This window comes from Sorex fumeus, unplaced genomic scaffold (genome assembly GCF_029834395.1).
Source record: "Sorex fumeus unplaced genomic scaffold, SorFum_2.1 ptg000039l, whole genome shotgun sequence".
NCBI classification, from domain to species: domain Eukaryota; kingdom Metazoa; phylum Chordata; class Mammalia; order Eulipotyphla; family Soricidae; genus Sorex; species Sorex fumeus.
In genome coordinates, this window is record NW_026606096.1 from 7,566,586 (window position 1) to 7,586,891 (window position 20,306).

General features: G+C 49.6%; 1 protein-coding gene across 3 annotated transcripts; it reads left to right on the top strand.

The window, feature by feature from the left end:
- Window positions 1-4,423: 4,423 nt before the first annotated feature.
- On the top strand, window positions 4,424-19,992 carry CHMP7 (charged multivesicular body protein 7). Of its 3 annotated transcripts, none has more exons than XR_008793166.1 (11): window positions 4,424-4,799; window positions 6,468-6,639; window positions 15,363-15,548; window positions 15,686-15,819; window positions 16,576-16,624; window positions 16,828-16,947; window positions 17,194-17,292; window positions 17,500-17,560; window positions 18,207-18,386; window positions 18,585-18,698; window positions 18,792-19,992. XR_008793166.1 is itself a non-coding variant. In XM_056118907.1 (10 exons), exons 1-10 carry the CDS (start codon window positions 4,501-4,503, stop codon window positions 18,635-18,637), a joined length of 1,353 nt encoding a protein of 450 aa, XP_055974882.1. In that variant the 5' UTR covers window positions 4,424-4,500; the 3' UTR covers window positions 18,638-19,992. The 3 variants fall into 3 exon arrangements, 1 of the variants encoding a protein (XP_055974882.1); XR_008793165.1 differs by having other exon boundaries at window positions 18,585-18,692; XM_056118907.1 differs by having other exon boundaries at window positions 18,585-19,992.
- Window positions 19,993-20,306: the final 314 nt, after the last annotated feature.

Consider the following 20,306-nt stretch of genomic DNA (forward strand, 5'->3'; position numbering starts at 1 on the left):
TGAATATTAAATAGTTTTCTAAATGATCGTATTTTGATTACATGTGGATTTCTATGACTGTGTGAATTGGATCTGAACAAGACTCAACAATACTGCATATGAAAAGTCTCTGCCATTATCCATTGAGGAAATGAATCAATATCTTGCAGAATTTCTCAGCCTGTATTCTGATGATCGCAACTTTAGTTCTTATTTAACATGTTCCTCTATCATCAGATTTTTTTAAAAACCTCATATTTAGTAGTACTTAATCTAGCTGGATTAGATTCCAGCTAGATTTTTAAACCAAAAATACTTTACAGGTGAGTACATAGTTCCTATTGCAATACTTCAGGGAGCATCATTTCTGCATGTCTTTCTCTTTGTGATGCTGAGATTCATCAGCAAGTATTGTCAACTCTTCATCCATTCTACAATTGCAAGGATGCTATGTAGAGGGTGTCCAGATAAGACCATATGAAGAAGCTACCTTGACATTGAAACCCAAAGGATGCCCATCAAGCAGGGTCAAGGGAGAGAGTAGCAGATGGGAGCCTGAGGTGAGCAAATGCTTGCTATGTACTAGTGGTTTCAACCTCATAACACCTGCAGACTTATTAAAAATAGGAGAAATATTTTGTGGATCACGGAGGCAGGAAAAAAATATTTGTGACAGTATTTTGTGCATTGATTGATTGGTTGAGGCTTGGGGACCATGCCCAGTCATGCTTAGGGCTTACTTTTGTCTCTGTACTCAGGGATAATTCTTGATGGGACTCAGGGGACCATATGGGGTGCCAGAGATTGAACCCAACTTGAACATATACAAGGCAAAAGCCCTACCCACTGTACTATCTCTCCAACCCCTTGTGTATTTGTTTTTAATTTTACTATTATAAAATGAAAATTGTGTTCCTGTGTACCATAACTTTTTCACACTCCTGCAGGAAGTTTCTGCAGACTGGGTCTGTGGGCTGTAGTGCATTCAATCTCCCCTCTTGGGATCAGCAGAGACATTCTCTTCATTCTCTACCACTCCCACTATCTCATTCATAACAGGGAACACTATTCCAAGAGGTGTCACAAACCCAGAGACACTTTAAGATCCAGGTGGCCACAGGTACATAATTTTGTACCTCTATCTTGCTGAGGAACAGAGTTGTCTTGACATAGGCTGAAAGAAAACATAAATGAGAGCCAGCCATTCTATTGGGCATGACAGCACAGCATGAATGAGCTTCTTGGGGTACAATTTATTTGCTAAAATTACATACAATTCCTTTCAGAAATGCTCTGCACCTAACTAAAATTATTATAGCTAATATAATACCCAAACAAGGTATCTTTACCAGATTTATCTTGATTTACAAACTAGACACCAGTTTGTAGTAATGGATAGATTTTCCTCAGTTATAATGGGGGAAAGAGTCCAGTGTGACCCAAGCTCAACTCCCTCTGTCCAGAGGTAACTGGGCATTTTGAAGGAGAATAATGAAATAGGGAGGAGATGGTTTTCAGTATTCCCTGGGCAGGAGAGCAAGGGACATGTCAGAGATGGTGCCGTGAGCTATTAGAAACTACATTTCTAAGACAGTTTAATAGTTCTAATAAAGTTTATAGGGCATCCAGGATATTCCAATGCACCACCACATACAAAACCAAGCAACAACCAGATATATAAGGGACTAACCAGTAAGACAGGTGGGCCAAAGGAAGAAAATGAGGTTGGAAGGGGGGTGTGGCTGAGAAAAGGTAGAGCAGGTCTTCTCAACCTTTTCCCACTTGCAAAAAAAAATTTTAAGTGACGTCGGGTATATAAAACAGGTATACAAAGTGAACACTTAGTGATAATAAATCATAATTTTTAAAAATAAAATTTTTCACCATGCCCACATTCAGATACACCACAACAGTTTAAGGAGTCAGGGCCAAGGGGCCAGAGAGATGGTACAGCAGGAAAGGCACTTGCCTTGTACAAAGTCAACCCGGGTTCAATTCCTGGCACCCATGTGGTCCTTAGAGACTACCAAGAGTGATCCCTGAGCACAGAGCTATGAATAAGCCCTGAGTGTGGCTCCAGAACAAAAAGCAAATAAACAGGAAAAAGGAGTTAGGGTCTGGGGCAGAATCTCCCTCAGTTGTTTATCATGAGTCGATTATTAAATGGGTCTTTATCACAAAAGACCCATTTTGTGGGGTTCTGTAACACAACAAACATACCAATATCTGCTGGTACTTCCTGACATATGATCAACCATACACCTCCCCCTGCTTTCAAATGGCTTGCTCCAATTCTTTCTCATGCTCAGTTATAAGTAAGGAACATCCTGACACTCAGGGAAAACAGTACTATACTCCACCAGGCACTCTCCTCACAACCTGATACTTCCTCCAACCAGCTCAGTGGGCAAACACCATTTTAAAAAGGAAACAGGCTCAGAATGATAAAATACTAGAGCAAGGTCACAAGACCACAAGGATCCGGCCTCATGATTCATCTTCAATCATGGCAATCAATATCCGGTCCAACACAATATGAAACTCCTTCCATCTTTTTTAATTGTAAGGAGTTTTAAAAGGATTATAAAAGAAAACCAACTTGGGGGCAGAGCAAAAGTACAGGGGTAAGGCACTTGCCTTGCACGTTGCTAACCAAGTTCGACCTGACACCTCAGGTGAACCCCTGAGTCTGTCTGGTGCTCAGGTGTCACCATCAGTGGTCCCCTGGAGTTCATCTCCATGAGATACCAGCCCTTTGAGCGAGGGTCCCTGTTGTGGGTTCAGCTCATACAAAGCATGCACGCTGCCCTTTGAGCAAACTCCTTGACCCAATACCAATTTATTTTTTAATTATCATTGCTTTTTGGGCCACACCCAGCGGTGTTCAGGGGTTATGCCTGGCTTGCACTCAGGAATCACTCAAGGAGATTACACATACAATCACTCCAGGGGATTGCAGGTGATACAGGGAACTGAAGCTGGATGGGTGGCGCGCAAGGTAAGCGCCCTACCTGCTGTACAAACACCACCATTTTATTCTTAACACGCTGTAAGAGTTCATTTCTCTAAGCTTTCAGTGAAAATATTCATATGAGCTCTTGTTCTAAAAAGATTAGAGGGGCTAGAGCAATAGCACAGCAGGTAGGGCGTTTTCCTTGCACCCGGCCGACCCGGGTTCGATACTCAGCATCCCATATGGTTCCCCGAGCACCGCCAGGAATGATTCCTGAGTGCAGAACCAGGAGTAACCCCTGAGCATTATTGGGTATGACCCAAAAAGCAAAAAAAAAAAAAAAAATTCAAGGACAAGGGTGTTCGTCTTTTCTCTCACCTGTTTGTTAAGCCTTTCCCCCTGTCCGCGGGGAACTTGAAGAGTAGGACACAACACGGGAACTACTAAGCAGAGTGGCAATTGAGTCGGTAAAGATTTCAGGAAAGGTTCTTATTTTATCTTTGGCACAACCCAAGGGTGCTCAGGAGTTACTCCTGGCTCTGCAGTCAGGAATCTTCCCTCCTGGCAAGCGCAGGAGTCCAACTGGGGTGCTGGGAATCGAACCGGGGTCCGTGCAGGACAGACGCCCTGGCCACTGCGCTGTGGGCTCTGAGGGGACCCGCAGTGCTCTAGCCCCTGAGAAGGAAACGGGCACAGCACCTCCCCGCGGAAGGCCAGGCGCACCGGCCGGCGCTAAACGGCTCCCACCCGCTCAAGTGACGAGACGGGCTTTTGCCCCGCTGACCTCCACGCTCCTTCACTGAAGCGGTGTGGAAAGTTTCCATAAGGTCTGAAACTCGGGTGACTGGAAACCCAATCACGAATAGCTTTGGAATGGTCTATCTCGCGGATGTTCAATTAAAAAAATAAATAAATAAAACAAACAAGAAGAAAAAGTAATGTGGAGTTCATGCCAGTTTCAGTCAGCTTCCTCACTGACTGGGGAAACAGCAGTCCTCCTACACTAACATAATAACAATTAATAATAATAATAATAATGATAATGATAAATGTCTGAAGCAAGAATGGTTGGCAGCAAAGGCCACCGCCGCAGCAGCGGAGCAGGCGGCCAGCGCGGCATACCCCGCGCCCCTCGGCGGGACTTCCCAGCACCGCGCCGCCAGAGCGTCACGCACTGGGAGGGTAATCGATTGCCCCTCTATACAACGAGCCCAGACTCTATGATCGCGGAGCGGCGCAGCGCGGCGCGACCCGGCGGCCGCGCGGAGCGAGCGAGCCCAGCTTTGCGCACAAAGACTGCGGGGAAGGAAAAAAAAAAAAAAAAGAGCGGCCGGCGCAGGCGCTCTGAGTCCCTCTGCCGAACCCAGCTCGGGGGAGGGGGTGGGAGGAAGGGCGGCGCGCGTGCGCAGTGGCGTCGCCGGGCACTAATCTCACGCCGGAGCGGCGGTGACGTCGGCGAGCGAGGAGGAGGCGGGGGCTCGGGAACGGAAGCCGGGAGGGAAGTCGGGGCGGAAGGGGGCGCAGGGCTGGGCTGGCGTTTGGGGAGCCTTGGCGGGGCTGGGGTTCCGATGTGGGCCCCGGAGCGGGAGGCCGAGGCCCCGGCCGGGGGAGACCCCGCGGGCTCGCTGCCCCCCGAGTGGGAGGACGATGAGGAGCGCATGTCTTTCCTGTTCTCCGCCTTCAAACGGAGTCGCGAGGTGAACAGCACCGACTGGGACAGCAAGATGGGCTTCTGGGCGCCGTTGGTGCTGAGCCACAGCCGCCGCCAGGGGGTGGTGCGCCTGCGTCTGCGGGACTTGCAGGAGGCCTTCCAGCGCAAGGGCAGCGTCCCGCTGGGGCTGGCCACGGTGCTGCAGGACCTGCTGCGGTGAGGGCGGGCCCGGGCCGGCGCGGGGGCTGGCGGGCGGGCGGGCCGGGGCCGGGGTGGGGGGCTCGGGGACGCCCCCGGGAGCGCCGGCAGCGGGGCCTCGCCTAGCCGCCGCGTGCGGCTTTCTGTCGGCGACGCAGGCCGTAGCTTCGGGCTTGTTTGGGGGCCGCGGGGGACCGGGCGTGGGGGCGTCCCGATCTGCTGAGGTCCAGACGGTCCACCGGCGGCCTGGCAGAGGCGACAGTGATTTGTCAGGACGAGAGTCCTGTTAGCCACTTAGTTTGCAGGGGCGCCGGGGTGGGTGGTCTTCCCAATTTGAAGGATCCTTCCCCCCCCCCCCCCCCCCGCCCCGTGCATGACATGACAGGTCCGGGTGGATGGATTACCCGGAGAGAAAAGGGGGCTCGGGGCTAAGAACTGGAGGCATGGAGGAGGGGGCTGGTGGGGGTCCTCCCCTGGCCTGCCTTTGGCACCGGCGGGGCTAAAGTGCACGGAGCAGGGTCTTCACCGCCTTGCCTAGTGCCCCAGACGGCGTCCAGGTGCTGTGTGTGTGTGTCACCGGAGGTGGGAGTGCCTCTGACTTGCGGCCTGCCCCATTGGCAATGTTTGCACTTGCCCAGCTCCTCCCCAAACCAGCGGGCGTGCAGTGATAGAGTTAGGCACCCCAGGTAGAAGGGGAAAGTGAGTCTCAGAGAGGAAAAGCCCCAGCCTGTGGGTTGGGCGGCCCTTGGAGCCCTGGTTGTACTCATGGTCGTCACATTTCAGGCCCCGTTGCCTGGATGTTGCATATGTCCTGGGGAAGGCAGCCTGGCTGGGGACAGGAAGGAGGTAGCCAGCCTGCAGCGTGCAATTTCCCGATCAAGAGGTCTCCTGTCCCCCTCCTCCCCCCACCCCCCCAGAAGAACTTTCCTCTGGCCTCCTTGGCTGTGAAAACCCTGTTCTGAAATTTCTCTTTTCTAAGACTCGTGGTACTGTGGAGAAAGTTGGAGTTCCAGGAGGTACTGGCTGAAGAAGTCGGTGAGGGCAGGGACAGTCCCTTACTGCACAGCTCTCCCTTCAACCTGTGATAGGAGAGCTTGAGCACCTTGATTTCTCCTCTCCTGACTGCTGCCTCTCTGCTGATGCCACCTGGCAAGCTGCAGAGTTTCTAAGGATGACGTTTCTCCCCGGAAGCAGCAGAGTAGTTCAAAAACTTTGACCTGGGCTTAAATCATGGTTCTGCCACTTGCCAAATCATATGACCTGGACAAATCCTGGGGTGTCCTTAAAATCTCAGTTTTTCCCGTCGTGAGATGGGATGTTCCTGGTACCGATCCTGTCCCTACGTAGGAAATCTCAGCATAGATCTGTAATGTCGTGTGCCTTTATCATCTTAGCAGAGAACATGCACTTTGAGCCCAGATGTTTACAGTTTAGATTCGGCCTCTCGCCTTATTTTCTCAGTCGCTAAACTCCCCGTAGCACTTCTCTCTTTCGGAGTTGTGAGGGTTCGAGCTGGAGCATAAACATTGCTGCTCACAGTAGCTGCTATGGTCAAGGGCCCAACCACTGATGCTTCTGGTAGCTGTAATAAACTCCCTCATTGGGGTCAGTGGCAGGGGAGGGAGATGGGGTTTAGTTAGGACTTTGATTAAGCCTACTACATGCCCTTTTTTTCTTTGCCCGCAGCCGAGGGGAGCTGCAGCGGGAGTCAGACTTCATGGCCAGTGTAGACAGCAGCTGGATCTCCTGGGGGGTCGGCGTCTTCCTGTTGAAACCCCTCAAATGGACTCTTTCCAACATGCTGGGTGATAATAAGGTTCCTGCCGAGGAGGTGCTCGTGGCTGTGGAGCTGCTGAAGGTGGGTGCCCAGAGGACGAGGGCTGGCTGGGAGCTGGGGTGGTGACACTCCAGGCCCGTGGGTGTGTCCGTAGGGACAGCCCAGGGTAGATCACTGCATTTGTCTGACCTTCCTTGCCCTGTGCTTTGTGGTATCATATAGCTGTTGTTAGACTTACCAGAAATAATCATGTTATTGTTACCCTTGAAATGTAATTTTCCGTAGTCATGGGGGTTTCGATGAGAAGTCAAAATTTGGAAAATGTGTTACTTTCTCTTGTGTATTAACAAGAATTTCCCAGAGTTTCTGAGATTCTGAACTCGACCCAACCCCAAACCAGCAAATCTGGTTCCAATCTCCTTACTATTGAGAAAATTGCCTTGTTACCAAGACTGGGCCCTACCGTGGTCCCCGGTGGCCAGAGGGTCCTAAGACACTGCGCATCCTCACAGCTGTGTTCTGTTTCCCCACTCTGCACCCTGCACACGTGCCTGTGGAAGGCACTGTTGGCTGAGCCAGTGCTGTTGGTGTTTCTGACCTTCCATCTCTGCTGTCACCTCCACTGATCCCCCTGTTTCCCGAAGCTCAGGGTGTCACAGTTCCGTTCTCTGTTCCATATGTGCTCTTGACACTGCCCATTCCCTGCTTGTCCCCTTGCCCTTTCAAGTAGCCTCTTGGTTGAGACACTCCATTACCTTCTCTTTTAGAGTGCTTCTTCAGCCACTCACAAAGGATACTCTCAGGGCCCTGGGCCCTGGTTGTTGATCTTTCTTTTCTTAACATGCTTGGTTGTAACCACATGCTCTTAATCCCAATACATACCTTTCTTCAACACCCCATTTCACCAAAACAACTATGAGATTATAGCAACCTAGAAGTGTGTGTGTGGGGGGGAGGGGTGTGGGTGTGGGTGTGGTAGGGGGTGAGTGGGTTATAGCAACCTTGAACTTGTGCATATGTTTGTCAACTGGTTATAGCAACCTTGAAGTGTGTGTGTGTGTGTCTGCGTGCGTGTGTGCGTGCATGTAGGGGTATTAAGGGTACAGCAGTCTTCAAGTGTATTGGGGGGGAGAGGGGACAGGGTTATAGCAGCCTTCAAGTGTGTGTGTACAGGAGTATAAGGGTATAGCAGTCTTCCAAGTGTGTGTATGTGGGGGGGGGGGGGGGGGTGGAGACAGGGGTATAGCAACCTTAAAGAGTATGTGTGTGTACACACACATGCACATGACCTGTGCACATACTTGACCGAATACCAAATAGAGAGATTGCAGACAGTTGTTATTTCTGAAACTCACTCATCGAACCCGACAGCTGGAACCAGCTGGGAATTCCCTTTTCTGTGCCAACACGTGCTTCTGTGTTCCCTTGCCCAGTCATTCTCTGCCTCGGACTGAGGAGGGCTCCAAAATCCATCAGCTCTTCTTCTCCCTCCCAATAACACGACTGTACTGTCTTCTGCTAGTTGGGGCTTGATTCCTGCATGAGACTAAATGGTCCCATCAGAACATGTTGGTAATATGAAGGAAGCCTGTTTCCCAGGCAAATTAATTTTTCCAGGTCTTGACACAGAGAGCAGTTGGTAACTTTTTACATTATTTGGAAAAATGCAAAAAAAGTTAAAAGTTGCCATGATTGTGCTATTTTAAAAAATTATACAAAGGAATTTTTCTCTGATCATCCATTTTTATCTCTGTGTGTTTTCCTTCCCATTCACGTGTGTCCTTGTGTTTGCAGACATCTGTTTATACTGGCTCCTGTTCACGCTGTCATCTTACTTTCTGTTTTGTTTTGTTCTAAGTAGTTATTAGTACTCCCGAACATTTTCTTTGTATATTTCTGTCCGTCTGACTTGAAGAGAAGACCCCAGTAAGTTTTGCTGCTGTTGTTTTGGGGGTTCTCCCAAGCAGTGTTCAGGGGAGCCATCTGGACTGAATGGTTGAAGCTGAGGGCCCGAGAATGTGCTGCTCAGAGCAGTCTGTAGGGATAACAAAGGCCCTCCAAAGCAGCACCCTGTCATGGTTGGGGAATCAGGGACCTCCTGGTACCGGGGATTGAACCCCAGTTGGCCACATGCAACACTTGCACCTCACCCCCTGTAGTCTCTCCTCCCACCCTCCCTAAGCAGCATGCATTTCCCTCGAAAACACCCCATTCCTCTGTGTCCTCCTCCTCTGACTTGCCCAGGCTCAGCCAGGGTCTTAAGAGACTGCAGGGTTTTGGTGGTTCCGGGCCAGGCCCACACTTTAAAGTCTCTTACCTCGTGTGCTGCAGCCTGGAGCAAAGGGAGGCTGATCATTTACCTCCTCCCTTCAGATGCTTCTTGGGACTCATCATCCTTTGAGAGCACATGTAGACTTGGGAATGGCTATGAAATTATGTAGATATTCCAAGAACCAACAATAGCTCATTTTTCTGTTTTGTTTTGTTTTGTTGCGGCAGGGGGAAGGGAGGGGGGCGTGATGCACACCTGCCTGATGCCCAGGGGTTACTCCTGTCTCGACACTTAGGATTTACTCCTTCCAATTCACAAGGGAACATATAGGATGTCAGAGATTGAACCCAGGTTGTCCGCGTGCAATACAAATGCCCTACTTCTGTACTATCACTCCGGCCTCATCAATAATAGTTTCTGACATCAGTGTAGTCTAATTCTATTAGGGTAGAAAAAATAAATCTAGCTGTGGGCTAGAGATGTGGCTCGTGTGGTAGAGTAGATGCCCTGCAAGTGAGACCCTAGGCTTGGTACCCCCCACTCTTCCCAGTATACTGCTTGGGCCTCCAAGCAGTACCAGGAGCCGGCCCAGTATTAAACAGTAATTAAATATATAGTCACTGTCTACTGTCCTCCCATTGTTCATTGATTTCCTCGAGGGGGCCTAGTAACATTGTGAGACTTATTACTGTGTTTGGCATATCGAATACGTCACAGGTAGCTTGCCAGGCTTTGCTGTGCGGGCGAGATACTCTCAGTAGCTTGCCGGGCTCTCCGAGAGGGGTGGAGGAATCAAAGGTGGAGGAATCAAACTTGGGTCTGCTGACCTGGCCGCGTGCAAGGCAAACGCCCTACCTGCTGTGCTATCGCTCCAGCCCCAAACAGTAATTAAATAAAAGTTAAAAATTACCCAGCTCTCCAGGGGCAGAGTAGTGTTAAATCTATATCCATCTTGCATCATTCAGTGTGAAGCTTATTCAGCCAGTGACGTCTGCTTTTTCATGCCAGGAGACTGTACTCTCTTCTGCTAGTTGGGGCTTGATTCCTGCATGAGACTAAATGGTCCCATCAGAACATGTTGGTAATATGAAGGAAGCCTGTTTCCCAGGCAAATTAATTTTTCCAGGTCTTGACACAGAGAGCAGTTGGTAACTTTTTACATTATTTGGAAAAATGCAAAAAAAGTTAAAAGTTGCCATGATTGTGCTATTTTAAAAAATTATACAAAGGAATTTTTCTCTGATCATCCATTTTCATCTCTGTGTGTTTTCCTTCCCATTCACGTGTGTCCTTGTGTTTGCAGACATCTGTTTATACTGGCTCCTGTTCACGCTGTCATCTTACTTTCTGTTTTGTTTTGTTCTAAGTAGTTATTAGTACTCCCGAACATTTTCTTTGTATATTTCTGTCCGTCTGACTTGAAGAGAAAACTTTCCAGAGGCTTTGGAATAGTGCCAGAAACCTAGTAGACCACCAATAAATATCTGATGAATTAGTAAGTGAAAATACTTACTTGGTCTTTCGGTCAGTAACTTGCTTCCCCCCCCCCCCCCCACCCCTTGTCCCCATCATGATGACCATCTCTCCAGAGCCCCACACAGTATAAATCTACTTCTTTTTTTTCTTTTGGGGTCACACCCAGCAATGCACAGGGGTTACTCCTGGCTCATGCACTCCTGGCAGTGCTCAGGGGACCATAGGGGATGCTGGGAATTGAACTTGGGTCAGCCATGTGTAAGGCAAATGCCCTACCTGCTGTGCTATTGCTCCAGTCCCCTACTTCATTATTTTGACTGGTCTGTAGATAGGCCACAATTTGTAAGTAGTTGCCTCACAGGTAGACATTTAAGTCATTCTAATTTCTGTTTTTTTTTTTAAATAAAACTTTACTGAGTTGTCGTTAGTTTATAATAATTTTAAACTGGGAGTACAGTTTCTATGTGTACATAGCTTCATTGCACACAGCATCAAAGTTCGAGAACCATTGAACTGTCAGAATGACTCACTCCTCCCTTACCCCATTCCCTTTTTTTTTTTCAGTCTTGAGCATTCTAGTTTTTATTACAAAACAAAAAACAAAACAAAAAGACATGCTACATTGATAGATGTGTTATGCATTCATCTGTGTACTATTTCTATTTCTATGGGATGGTTTTTGGAAATGCAAATGTACATTTAAATGTTAACAGAAATTGCTGAGTTACTTTTGAAAAGTTTGTGCTGATTTTTACTTTCACCAAAGATTTTATTGAAGTATCCACTTAGCTGCACTGGATAATATCCATCTTTTTGTTGTTGTTGTTGTTGTTGTTGTTGTTGTTGTTGTTGTTGTTAATACCCAGCAGTGCTCACTCAGGGTTTACTCCTGGCTCTTTGCTGCTCAGGGGTTACTTCTGGTGGACTCAGGGGACCATGTGGGGTGCTGGGGATTGAACTGGCTAGCTATATGCAAGGCAGGTTCCCTATCCGTTTTACTATCCCTCTGGCCCCTGATGTCAGTCTTTTAAATTCTCCCAATTTGATGAGAAAAATGACAGTATGAGTTGAAAATCTTTCAACCTATCAACAGGCATTTATGTGGCCCTACTGTGAATTGCTAGTATGCTCTCTGTCTTAACTATTACTATATTGGATTATCTTCTATTTATTATGATTTTTATTCTTACCATATAGAAGTTTTTATACACAGCTCTTAAATTTTTTTTTCTGAAGTTTCTAATCTTAGGAAGGCATCCTCGGCTTCTTGCACAGGTACTTGTTTTGTTTAGTTTTGTATTTTCATTTGGTCTTTGGGCCACACCCAGCAGTGCTCAGTTTATTCCTATCTCTGTGCTCAGGGATTACTGTTGGCAGTGTTCAGGGGATCAAATGCATGCCTGGGATAGAACCTGGGTCAGTCGCATGTAAGGCAGACACTTTCCCTACTGTAGTGTCTATTTGGCCATAAAATAAACTTTTAATATCTGGTACTTACTTTTATATTTGCAGTGAGAAAAAAAATTTCTCCCACTTTCAGTTGTCCTGACATCATCATTAATCTACCAGTGGGTGCCATGCTGTTCTTATTACCGTGGTATTCAGCCATGTATATAGCTTTATTATCTGACAGGTTAATGTCAAGAATTCTTAAATCTCACATTAGGTAAGATTAATTTGATTCATCTCTCACAGATTGACTTTCCTTTAGCTTTTTACTTCGTTTCTTGGGTGACTCACTTATACTTGTGATTTTAATTACCATCTGTATGCTAAGGGTTTTCAGAGTTGTATCTGCTGTGCCAGTGGCTCCTCTGAGCTCTAGATTTGTATATCCAATTGCTCACCCTCTGTATCTTTTGAATGAGCTGAGGCATCTAGAAAGCGTATCTAACATGTAATATCTTGTCCTTAGTCTTTTTGAGCTGGAGCAGTAGTGCAGCGGATAAGGCATTTGCCTTGCATGCAGCTGACCTGGGTTTGATCCCCTGCATCCTATGTGTGGACTCGCACACATGACCAGGAATCATTCCTGAGCACTGCCAAGGGCGACCCAAAAAACAAAAGAAATGAAAAATCTTCATATATCCTGCTATTAAATGAATAGCATTATGCCCACTCAATTACTTATAACCCAGGAGTCATCCAGAACACCTTTCTCCTTGGTCATCCCAAAGCCAGTGACCATAAACTGCAGGTTTTATCTTCTGAATTCTGCTGACTCCACTCTTCTCTGCCCCTTTCAACGTTGCCCAGTTGGGTCTCTCGTGATCTCTTGCACAAATGGCCTCCCCATTTCTTGGTATAACTCCTGCAATCCACCCTTTGCCTGTCGTCAGCTCCAGCTCTCTCAGCCCAGGCCTGTCATCTCCCTTCAGGGACTACTGCAGTCTGCAGAGTCAGGGACCGCATGGGAGACACCCTGCATTGCAGCCAATAGCAGACATGCTCCTGCTTCCCCTCTACACCCATAAACAGTGACTTGTACTTTGCCGCTGTTCATCATCAGAGAGGCCTTTCCGCTCAGCCTTGTAACTTGCTCTCTTGACCTTTGCCCATCAGCTTGGGAGATGGCTCAAGGGCCCGCAATGCATGCTTTCCCGCAGGAGGCTCAGGATGGCTCCCTGATGCTGCCTGGCCCCCTGAGCACTGTCATTTGATCCCCCTGCAAAGTGCAAAAATAGTCTCTGAGCACCACAACAGTGTGGCTCAAAAACACCAGAATTCTAATGGCAATTTTCTTAGCGACCTCTGAACTCCTGGCCGTCCTTGCCCATAGTTTCCTAACACTCCCTATTGCAGAGAGTGAGAGGAACTTGCAGCAGTCAGCCCACTGGTCGTGATGCTCCTGGCACTTTGCTCTCTTAGGCTCTCACAGCAGTTGGTCCTCTCCCTGCTGTGTGGCATACACTTTTCTCCTGAGACTCTCTGGACTGAATCATGTTCCTGTCTGCATTCTTGCCAGGTGGCAGAACAATAGGAAGACCAGAAACAGGTGTCATGTCTCCCACCCTCCTCTGGTTATGAGGAGGGTAATGAGGAGCAGGACTCCAAGGTCAAGGGTCACGTGGGTCAGAATGAAAACCAGGCCTCACAGCTCAGATAGAGAAGGAAGCACCAAGTAAAGGGTGTTGGGAGCTGTTGCCCCTGGCGGCCCAGTGGCCGCCATCCTCCAGAGGCCACTGGACAATCAGGTTTGGGCCCTTATTGACGAGACATGCGGGGCCTCACGGGATGGGGGTGGAGCCGGCCCTTTCCTCCCCACCCCAACGAAATCCCAAGTCGTCGCCCACGAACGGCCTCTCTGGCTCCTGATCAAGCTGCTTAACGGCCATGATTCAAGAGACTCAGAATCAAATCTCAGAATCCAGTGGCTTTTGGTAGAAATGCGTCCGGACCCCACAGTAGGTTACTGGCACCAGGCCACCCTGGTGGGGAAAGCTGTTGTCCCTCTGCCTGCTCCCCCTAGGCGGCTCGGTGGCCACCGTCCTCCAGAGGCCACTGGACAATTCAGATTTGGGCCCTCAGTAATGAGACACACAAGGCCTCACGGGATGGGGGTGGCGCCGGCCCTTTCCTCCCCGTCCCAACAAGACCCTAAGTCACCGCCCACGAACGGCCTCTCTGGCTCCTGATCAAGCTGCTTAACGGCCATAATCCCAGAGACTCAGGAACAAATCTCGGAACCCAGGAGGTTTGGGCAGAAATCCCTCCAGATTTAAGTGTTAAAATTTCGGAATTTCAAAATCGCGCAGCCACTACTGCAGCCACACCACATCATGTGTTATTCTTAACCAGCAATAGAAAACAAATTCTCTACTGTTGCCTTTTCAGCAGATCTGAGTGTGGGGGTAAAATCCCAAATAATAATGGTGGGTCTGGTGTCAAAATGTTGAATGTGATCAAAGTAGAGAGAGAGTAATGTGGAAATCATCTGCCCCACAGGTAGGGGGAGGGTGTGAGATGGGGGTATACTGGGGTTGTTGGGGGTGGAGAATGCACACTGGTAAAGGTATGGGTGTTTCATTTTATGACCGAGACTTAGACCCAAAAGCTTTGTAACTGCTCTCACAGTGATTCAATAAATAAAATTATAAAAAAAAAAGTAAGGTGGAGTTCATGCCCAGTTCAATCAGCTAATCAGTGGCTGAATAAATAGCAGTACTCCTACATAATTTTAAAAAAAGGAAAAAAAGGATCCTCCCCAGATGGGAGATATATGCTTAAAGTAGACTATAGACCGAACATGATTGCTACTCAATGCCTCTGTTGCAAACCACAGCACCCAAAAGGAGAGAGAGAACAAAAGGGATTGCCCTGCCACAGAGGTGGGATAGGATGGGGGGATGGGAGGGATACTGGGATCATTGGTGGTGGAGAATGGGCACTGGTGGAGGGATGGGTACTCAGTCATTGTATAACTGAAACCCAAGCACAAAAATCTCTAAGTCTACAACTGTACTTTATGGTGTTTCACTAATAAAAATCAAAAAGAAATTAAAAAAAAAAAAAGGAAAACCAGGCCTTACCCCTCAGTGGCCCACTTCCCGCATGACACTGCCTCCTTTTCCTTTGGGAGATGCAGGAATGTGAAAGCCCAGGTGGAAGTAAATGCACAGAGCTGGCTTCCGCCCGGACCAGACTCCTCGCTTCGTCTGTGTTCACCAAGCTTCTCTCCAAGCTTGGGCAGAACACATGTTCTTCTTTTGTTGTTGTTGTTCTTTCTTTATTTTTTTTTTAATGAATCACCGTGAAATGCAGTTTCAGACTTAGAAACTTTCATGATTGCATTTCAGTCAAACAGTGTTCGAGTACCCATCCCTCCACCAGTGCCCATTCTCTACTGATACCAATGTTCCCAGTATTCCCCCCCCCACCCCTCACTCCCTTCCCACCCCCTGCCTCCATGGCAGGCACATTCCCTCTTTCTCTCTCTCCTTTTGGGTGTTATGAAAACGTACATTCTTCTTCCCTGAGGTTGCTGCTTAGGGAAGTCGGGACTGGTGCGTCCTGCTCTTGCCTGTGCCGTCTGAAAACCCTTCTCCCCCACCCGCAGGAGAAGGCGGAGGAAGTGTATCGTCTGTATCAGAACTCCCCTCTCTCATCCCACCCCGTGGTGGCCCTGTCGGAGCTGAGCAGCCTCTGCATGAGCTCCTGCCCAGACGAGAGGACCTTTTACTTGGTGTTGCTGCAGCTGCAGAAGGAGAAGAGAGTCACAGTCCTTGAGCAGAACGGGGAGAAGGTATGGGAGGCGCCTTGTTCATCCGTAGCCTTCCTGGTGGCGTGGCTGTCGCTACTGACATGCCCGCCAGCACCTGTGCCCGGGGAGGTCGTAATTTTGTGGCACAGACACAGGCACAGATTTGTCCCTGTCCCCAGATCGTGAAGTTTGCCCGGGGGCCACATGCCAAGGTATCTCCTGTCAACGACGTAGACGTCGGGGTGTACCAGCTGATGCAGAGTGAACAGTTGCTCTCGCGCAAAGTGGAATCCTTGTCCCAGGAAGCAGAGAGGTAAGGAGACCCCCCTCGCTGTATGCCCCACCTTCACGAGCCCCAAGAGCCTCCGAGGCATCGGTGTCTGCGGACCCTTAAGAGATGGAGAGGGTCAAAAAAAAAAAAAGATGGAAGAGGCAGTATTTTTGCTAATTACAAAGAATTAAAAGTGCGTGTGGAAAGCGTGGAATATCCTAAAACAGAAGAGAATGAATTGGTATGCTTTCCTATGCCAGCATTCATTTGGCCAGTATTTATTGAGCCGGACCTTGTCAAAGGGACTTGAGGATCCAGGCATGAACCTTCCTGGCGTCTTCCACAGGGACTTCTGCTTTTCCCTCGGGTGACTCTTCAAGGCTTCCCTGCCAAAGGCACATGAACCTGGGATGTGAGATACTGAGTTAGGATACACCAGTTCACTCCATCGGACTTGGTAGAAACAGCCTTGTTGGGAGACATGTAAAGTGACTCTATGCAGGGGTCCCCTGCCCCTTAGTGGCACTCTGTTCTAAGGGTGCCCATTGCCGTGCTTTCTCTCCCCCAGCCTGAAACAGCTGCTCCTCACTCCGTTGGCCTTTTCCCCATGCAGACGCTCAAGGCTGAGTCTCAGCTGGCCACAGGAGCTAGGCAGTGATCGCTGGGCATCACTTTTCTTGTCACTGGCTGAAATGAATTTGATCCTCAGTTGGGAAAGTGCCTGAGGGAAGTGTTGTCCTTGGGAACCCTGTCCCCGGCCACGGTACACTCATCTTGCTCTGTCCCTTTGTCACATAGGTATAAAGAAGAAGCCCGCCGGGCGTGCCGAGCCGGGAAGAAGCAGCTGGTGAGTCTTCTGGCTCCCCCGGCCCATGACTGGCAGGGAGGGGTGCCCAGACTACTGAGAGCACTTTTATTGGGGCTCTCAGGTGCAGTGGGCAGATGCTGTATGCTCTGGTCTTACCAATGAGAAGGAAGTAGTCCTGGGACGATCTTGTCCTCTGGAGGGACTTTCTTCCTTGATCCTGACCAAGTTGCCCTGTCTCCTAGGCGCTGAGGTCTCTCAAGGCCAAGCAGCGGACCGAGAAGCGCATCGAGGCCCTGCATGCCAAGCTGGACACCGTCCAAGGCATCTTGGACCGGATCTATGCCTCGCAGACAGATCAGATGGTAGCCACTGCCCCTGCGCTCCCGTGCCCAGTCGCGCGGCTCTGCCCTCTGCTATAGCTGTGCTGCGGGAGGGGCTTTGGGCTCTCTCAGCCTTGGGCTGGGGGGGGTTTGCTTCTCCTTTGGGGGAGTTTCAGCCTCGGTGGGGCAGACTGTGGGTGGTAAGAAATGCCCGAGAGCTGCCACTGAGGTGGGGTCCGTATTTTGCCACGTGTTCTTCATTTTCCCTGTTGATGTTGCTCGCCCTAGGTTTTCAATGCCTATCAGGCTGGGGTAGGAGCGCTGAAGCTCTCCATGAAGGATGTCACAGTGGAGAAGGCCGAGAGCCTTGTGGATCAGATCCAAGAGGTACCTGCACGGGGGCAGGGGAAGGTGGTGGCAGCCGCTGATGCTGGGTCCCACTTTCCCCCGCCCGACTCCTTCCCCTGCAGACTCGGGGGTCGCTCTAATTCTCCAGCAGGGCAGCATTTCTGTGTAGCCCTGAGCTGGAAGCCGGCAATGCGAGTCCTCATTGACCCTTTCGGAGTCCAGTATCTTGATGCTTTTCCCTTACAGCTCTGTGACACTCAGGATGAAGTATCTCAGACCCTGGCGGGCGGGGTCTCCAATGGCTTGGGTGAGTGGCCAGCAGTTCTCCTTGTCCTTTCTGAGAGGACTGTGCTTCCTTAGACTGGGGGGCTCTGGCGCAGGCTGGGGAGGCGCCCCCTTGCCTGCTTATACACCGCTGTTGCCAGAGCCACTGTCCTTACCACCACACAGGGCTCACTTGGTTAGCTCTGGGCTGTGTGCTCTCGACTGGGGCTTCTGAGTCGGGAAGGAACTTGTGGGACCGGGGAAACAATATCACTTCCTGTTTGAGGTTAGCTAATAACCAAGCCCTGTGCTGGGAAAAATAATTTCCTTGGAAGGTTCCCACTGCCTCCCAGCACACTTCTTTTTTATTTTGTTTTTGTTGTTGTTGTTGTTGTTGTTGTTGTTGTTGTTTTAAACCTGGAGTGAGGTGGCATAGCTTTTGTGAAGCTGAAGTGAGTTCTCTGTTTGGGGTTTTGGACCACACCCAGTAGTGCTCAGGGCTTACTGCTAGCTCTTTACTCAGGGACCTCATGGGGTGCCGGGGGTCACACCTAGGTTGGCCTCATGTAAGGGACATGCCCTCGCCACTGTACTATCACTCTGGCCCCTGGAGCTTAGGTGGGTTCTGCTAACCCCAGTGTTGACCCATCGGTGCATTTCCTCCTCAGACTTTAGTCTTTTCTTTCCAGACTTTGACAGCGAGGAACTGGAGAAGGAATTAGACATCCTTCTCCAAGATACCACCAAAGAACCTTGGGATCTGTCTGACGGCCCCCAGGAGCCGTGTCATGCCAACAGTGTGCCTAGCCCTAGGGTCTCGGATGCTGAACTTGAAGCTGAACTTGAGAAGTTATCCTTATCAGAGGGAGGTATGCAGCTGTTTGCTGGGTTGCTGTGTGGTATAGGCCCCTCCAGTGCCCGAGTGCCAGGTGCACTCCGGGCTTTCAGAGCCCTGGTGGGAATTGTGGGCTCATTATTGATATTGAGATTCACTCCCTCAAATACAGGGGCACTCTCACATGAAAGATCTTCCTGGTATGACACTCGGTCATTTCTTCTCTTTTCAGGGTCGGTCCCAAGCAGTAAATCTCCGAAAAGGCAATTGGAACCCACTCTCTAAAGCCATTGTAGGACCCTCAAGGGGCGGACCGTCGTGTGAGAGAGACCAGGCTTGTGTTCGTGTACATAGTTATTTAAATGAGAAACTCAACAATTGGTGGGACGAGGAGGGAGGAGAAGCACTCGATTTACCTGGGTACTGCCACTTCCCACAGGACAGAAGTACCTCCTGGAAACCCGCTGCAGAGGCTCACGCCCAGCTGGTCTCCCGGACCTGCCTTCTCATCTTTATAGTGCCACAATTTATACAGTTCCGTGTGTGACCCGTCGTCTCTCATAGCCTGCAGTTCTTGCCATTGGCTCAGTTAGGTTTGTCTTCACCCACCAGCTTTGTCCCAGCCAATGAAGGTGAAAGATTTTCAGCTTTGCCAAATTAAAATCAGTCCTCTGCACTGTCCCCAACCGTTATTTTAGAGGAATTTTTTTTTCTATCGATAAAGTCAGTTCGACCCATCGTTCCAGTTCTTCTCTATGGTCATTGGTGATAAGAAGACTGGGAATCACAAAGCTGTCACTTGATGGAGAAGTATACAGTGTAAAAGATTCGTCTCTTGGCTGATTGGTCCAGTTCTCCAGCTATTCGGAAAAGGGGGTCCCCTCCCCGAGTAGCTCAGTCATCACAGCTGGAGGGAGCATGTGGTTGGTGGACACGGTGGCCTCTCCCATCTGACGCCGAAGACCTGCTGACGGAGGAGGGGGTTGTAGAACTTGAGGAGAGAAGCCCAAGTGACTGCAGAGCACAAGAATCCGAGTTTCTTAGGCTTTTCCAAAAACAGGCATAACCTTTTTTGCCATGCCCCCATTGCGGAATACTTTCAGTATACCTTACGTATATGTCTCCGAACAAGCCACACAACGACACACCTCCCCGGCTTGAACCTGGCATGTCGCAGGTTCTTTGGATTTCAGAAGCATTTTCCCGAGGCGCCCACTGTTCTGGGCAGGGTGTGGGGGTGCGGGGTGGAGGGGTCTCAGAGACTGGCCGTGCAATAGAGCAGAAGACAGGCTGGCCTCCCGCCGTGCCTGCCACCAGCTTCCCTGCCTGCCTCCTGCAGGCCCTTCTTCCTCCCCCTGCCCCTCATGGGTTGGGGAGGATGCATGGGGGGACGGGCAGGAGCAGGTCTGAACAATGCCAGCCACACACTGCCACTGCAGTTGCCCATCACTCCTGCTGGGGTGCAGAGCAGAGGAAGAATCTGCCCCAAGCCCGGACCACAGGCCATTCACTCTGCCACAGATTTCCCTCCCAGTCCACCATGGAAAACTGAAATGTTGGGGGTGAAGAGAAACAATCACTATTTTTTTTTCTTTTTTATCTGGTAAATTATTAAAAGAAAAAAAAGAGAACCCAAGCATTTGTCCTTGCCTCCTCTTAAGTCATCTAGAGTTTCCCTTGCCCACACCCGCCAGTCCTATCCCTATTGGCCCCTCGCCCTGAGACTTGAACCATTGTTGGGAAAAGCTGCCCCGGGTTGATGGCTATCCCATGGTCATGCTTTGTGAGCGGTCTGGGTTCTATGTATCCTCCTGTAGCCTTTTTCTTTAAACCACCCCAATTCTTCTGCCTGTGCAATGCACCGATGTTTACCCCATGCCCCTTCCATACCTGGTATTTGCCATATGCTGCAGGGAAGACGGGCTTGGAAGTGAAATGTAGGCTGGTGACACAC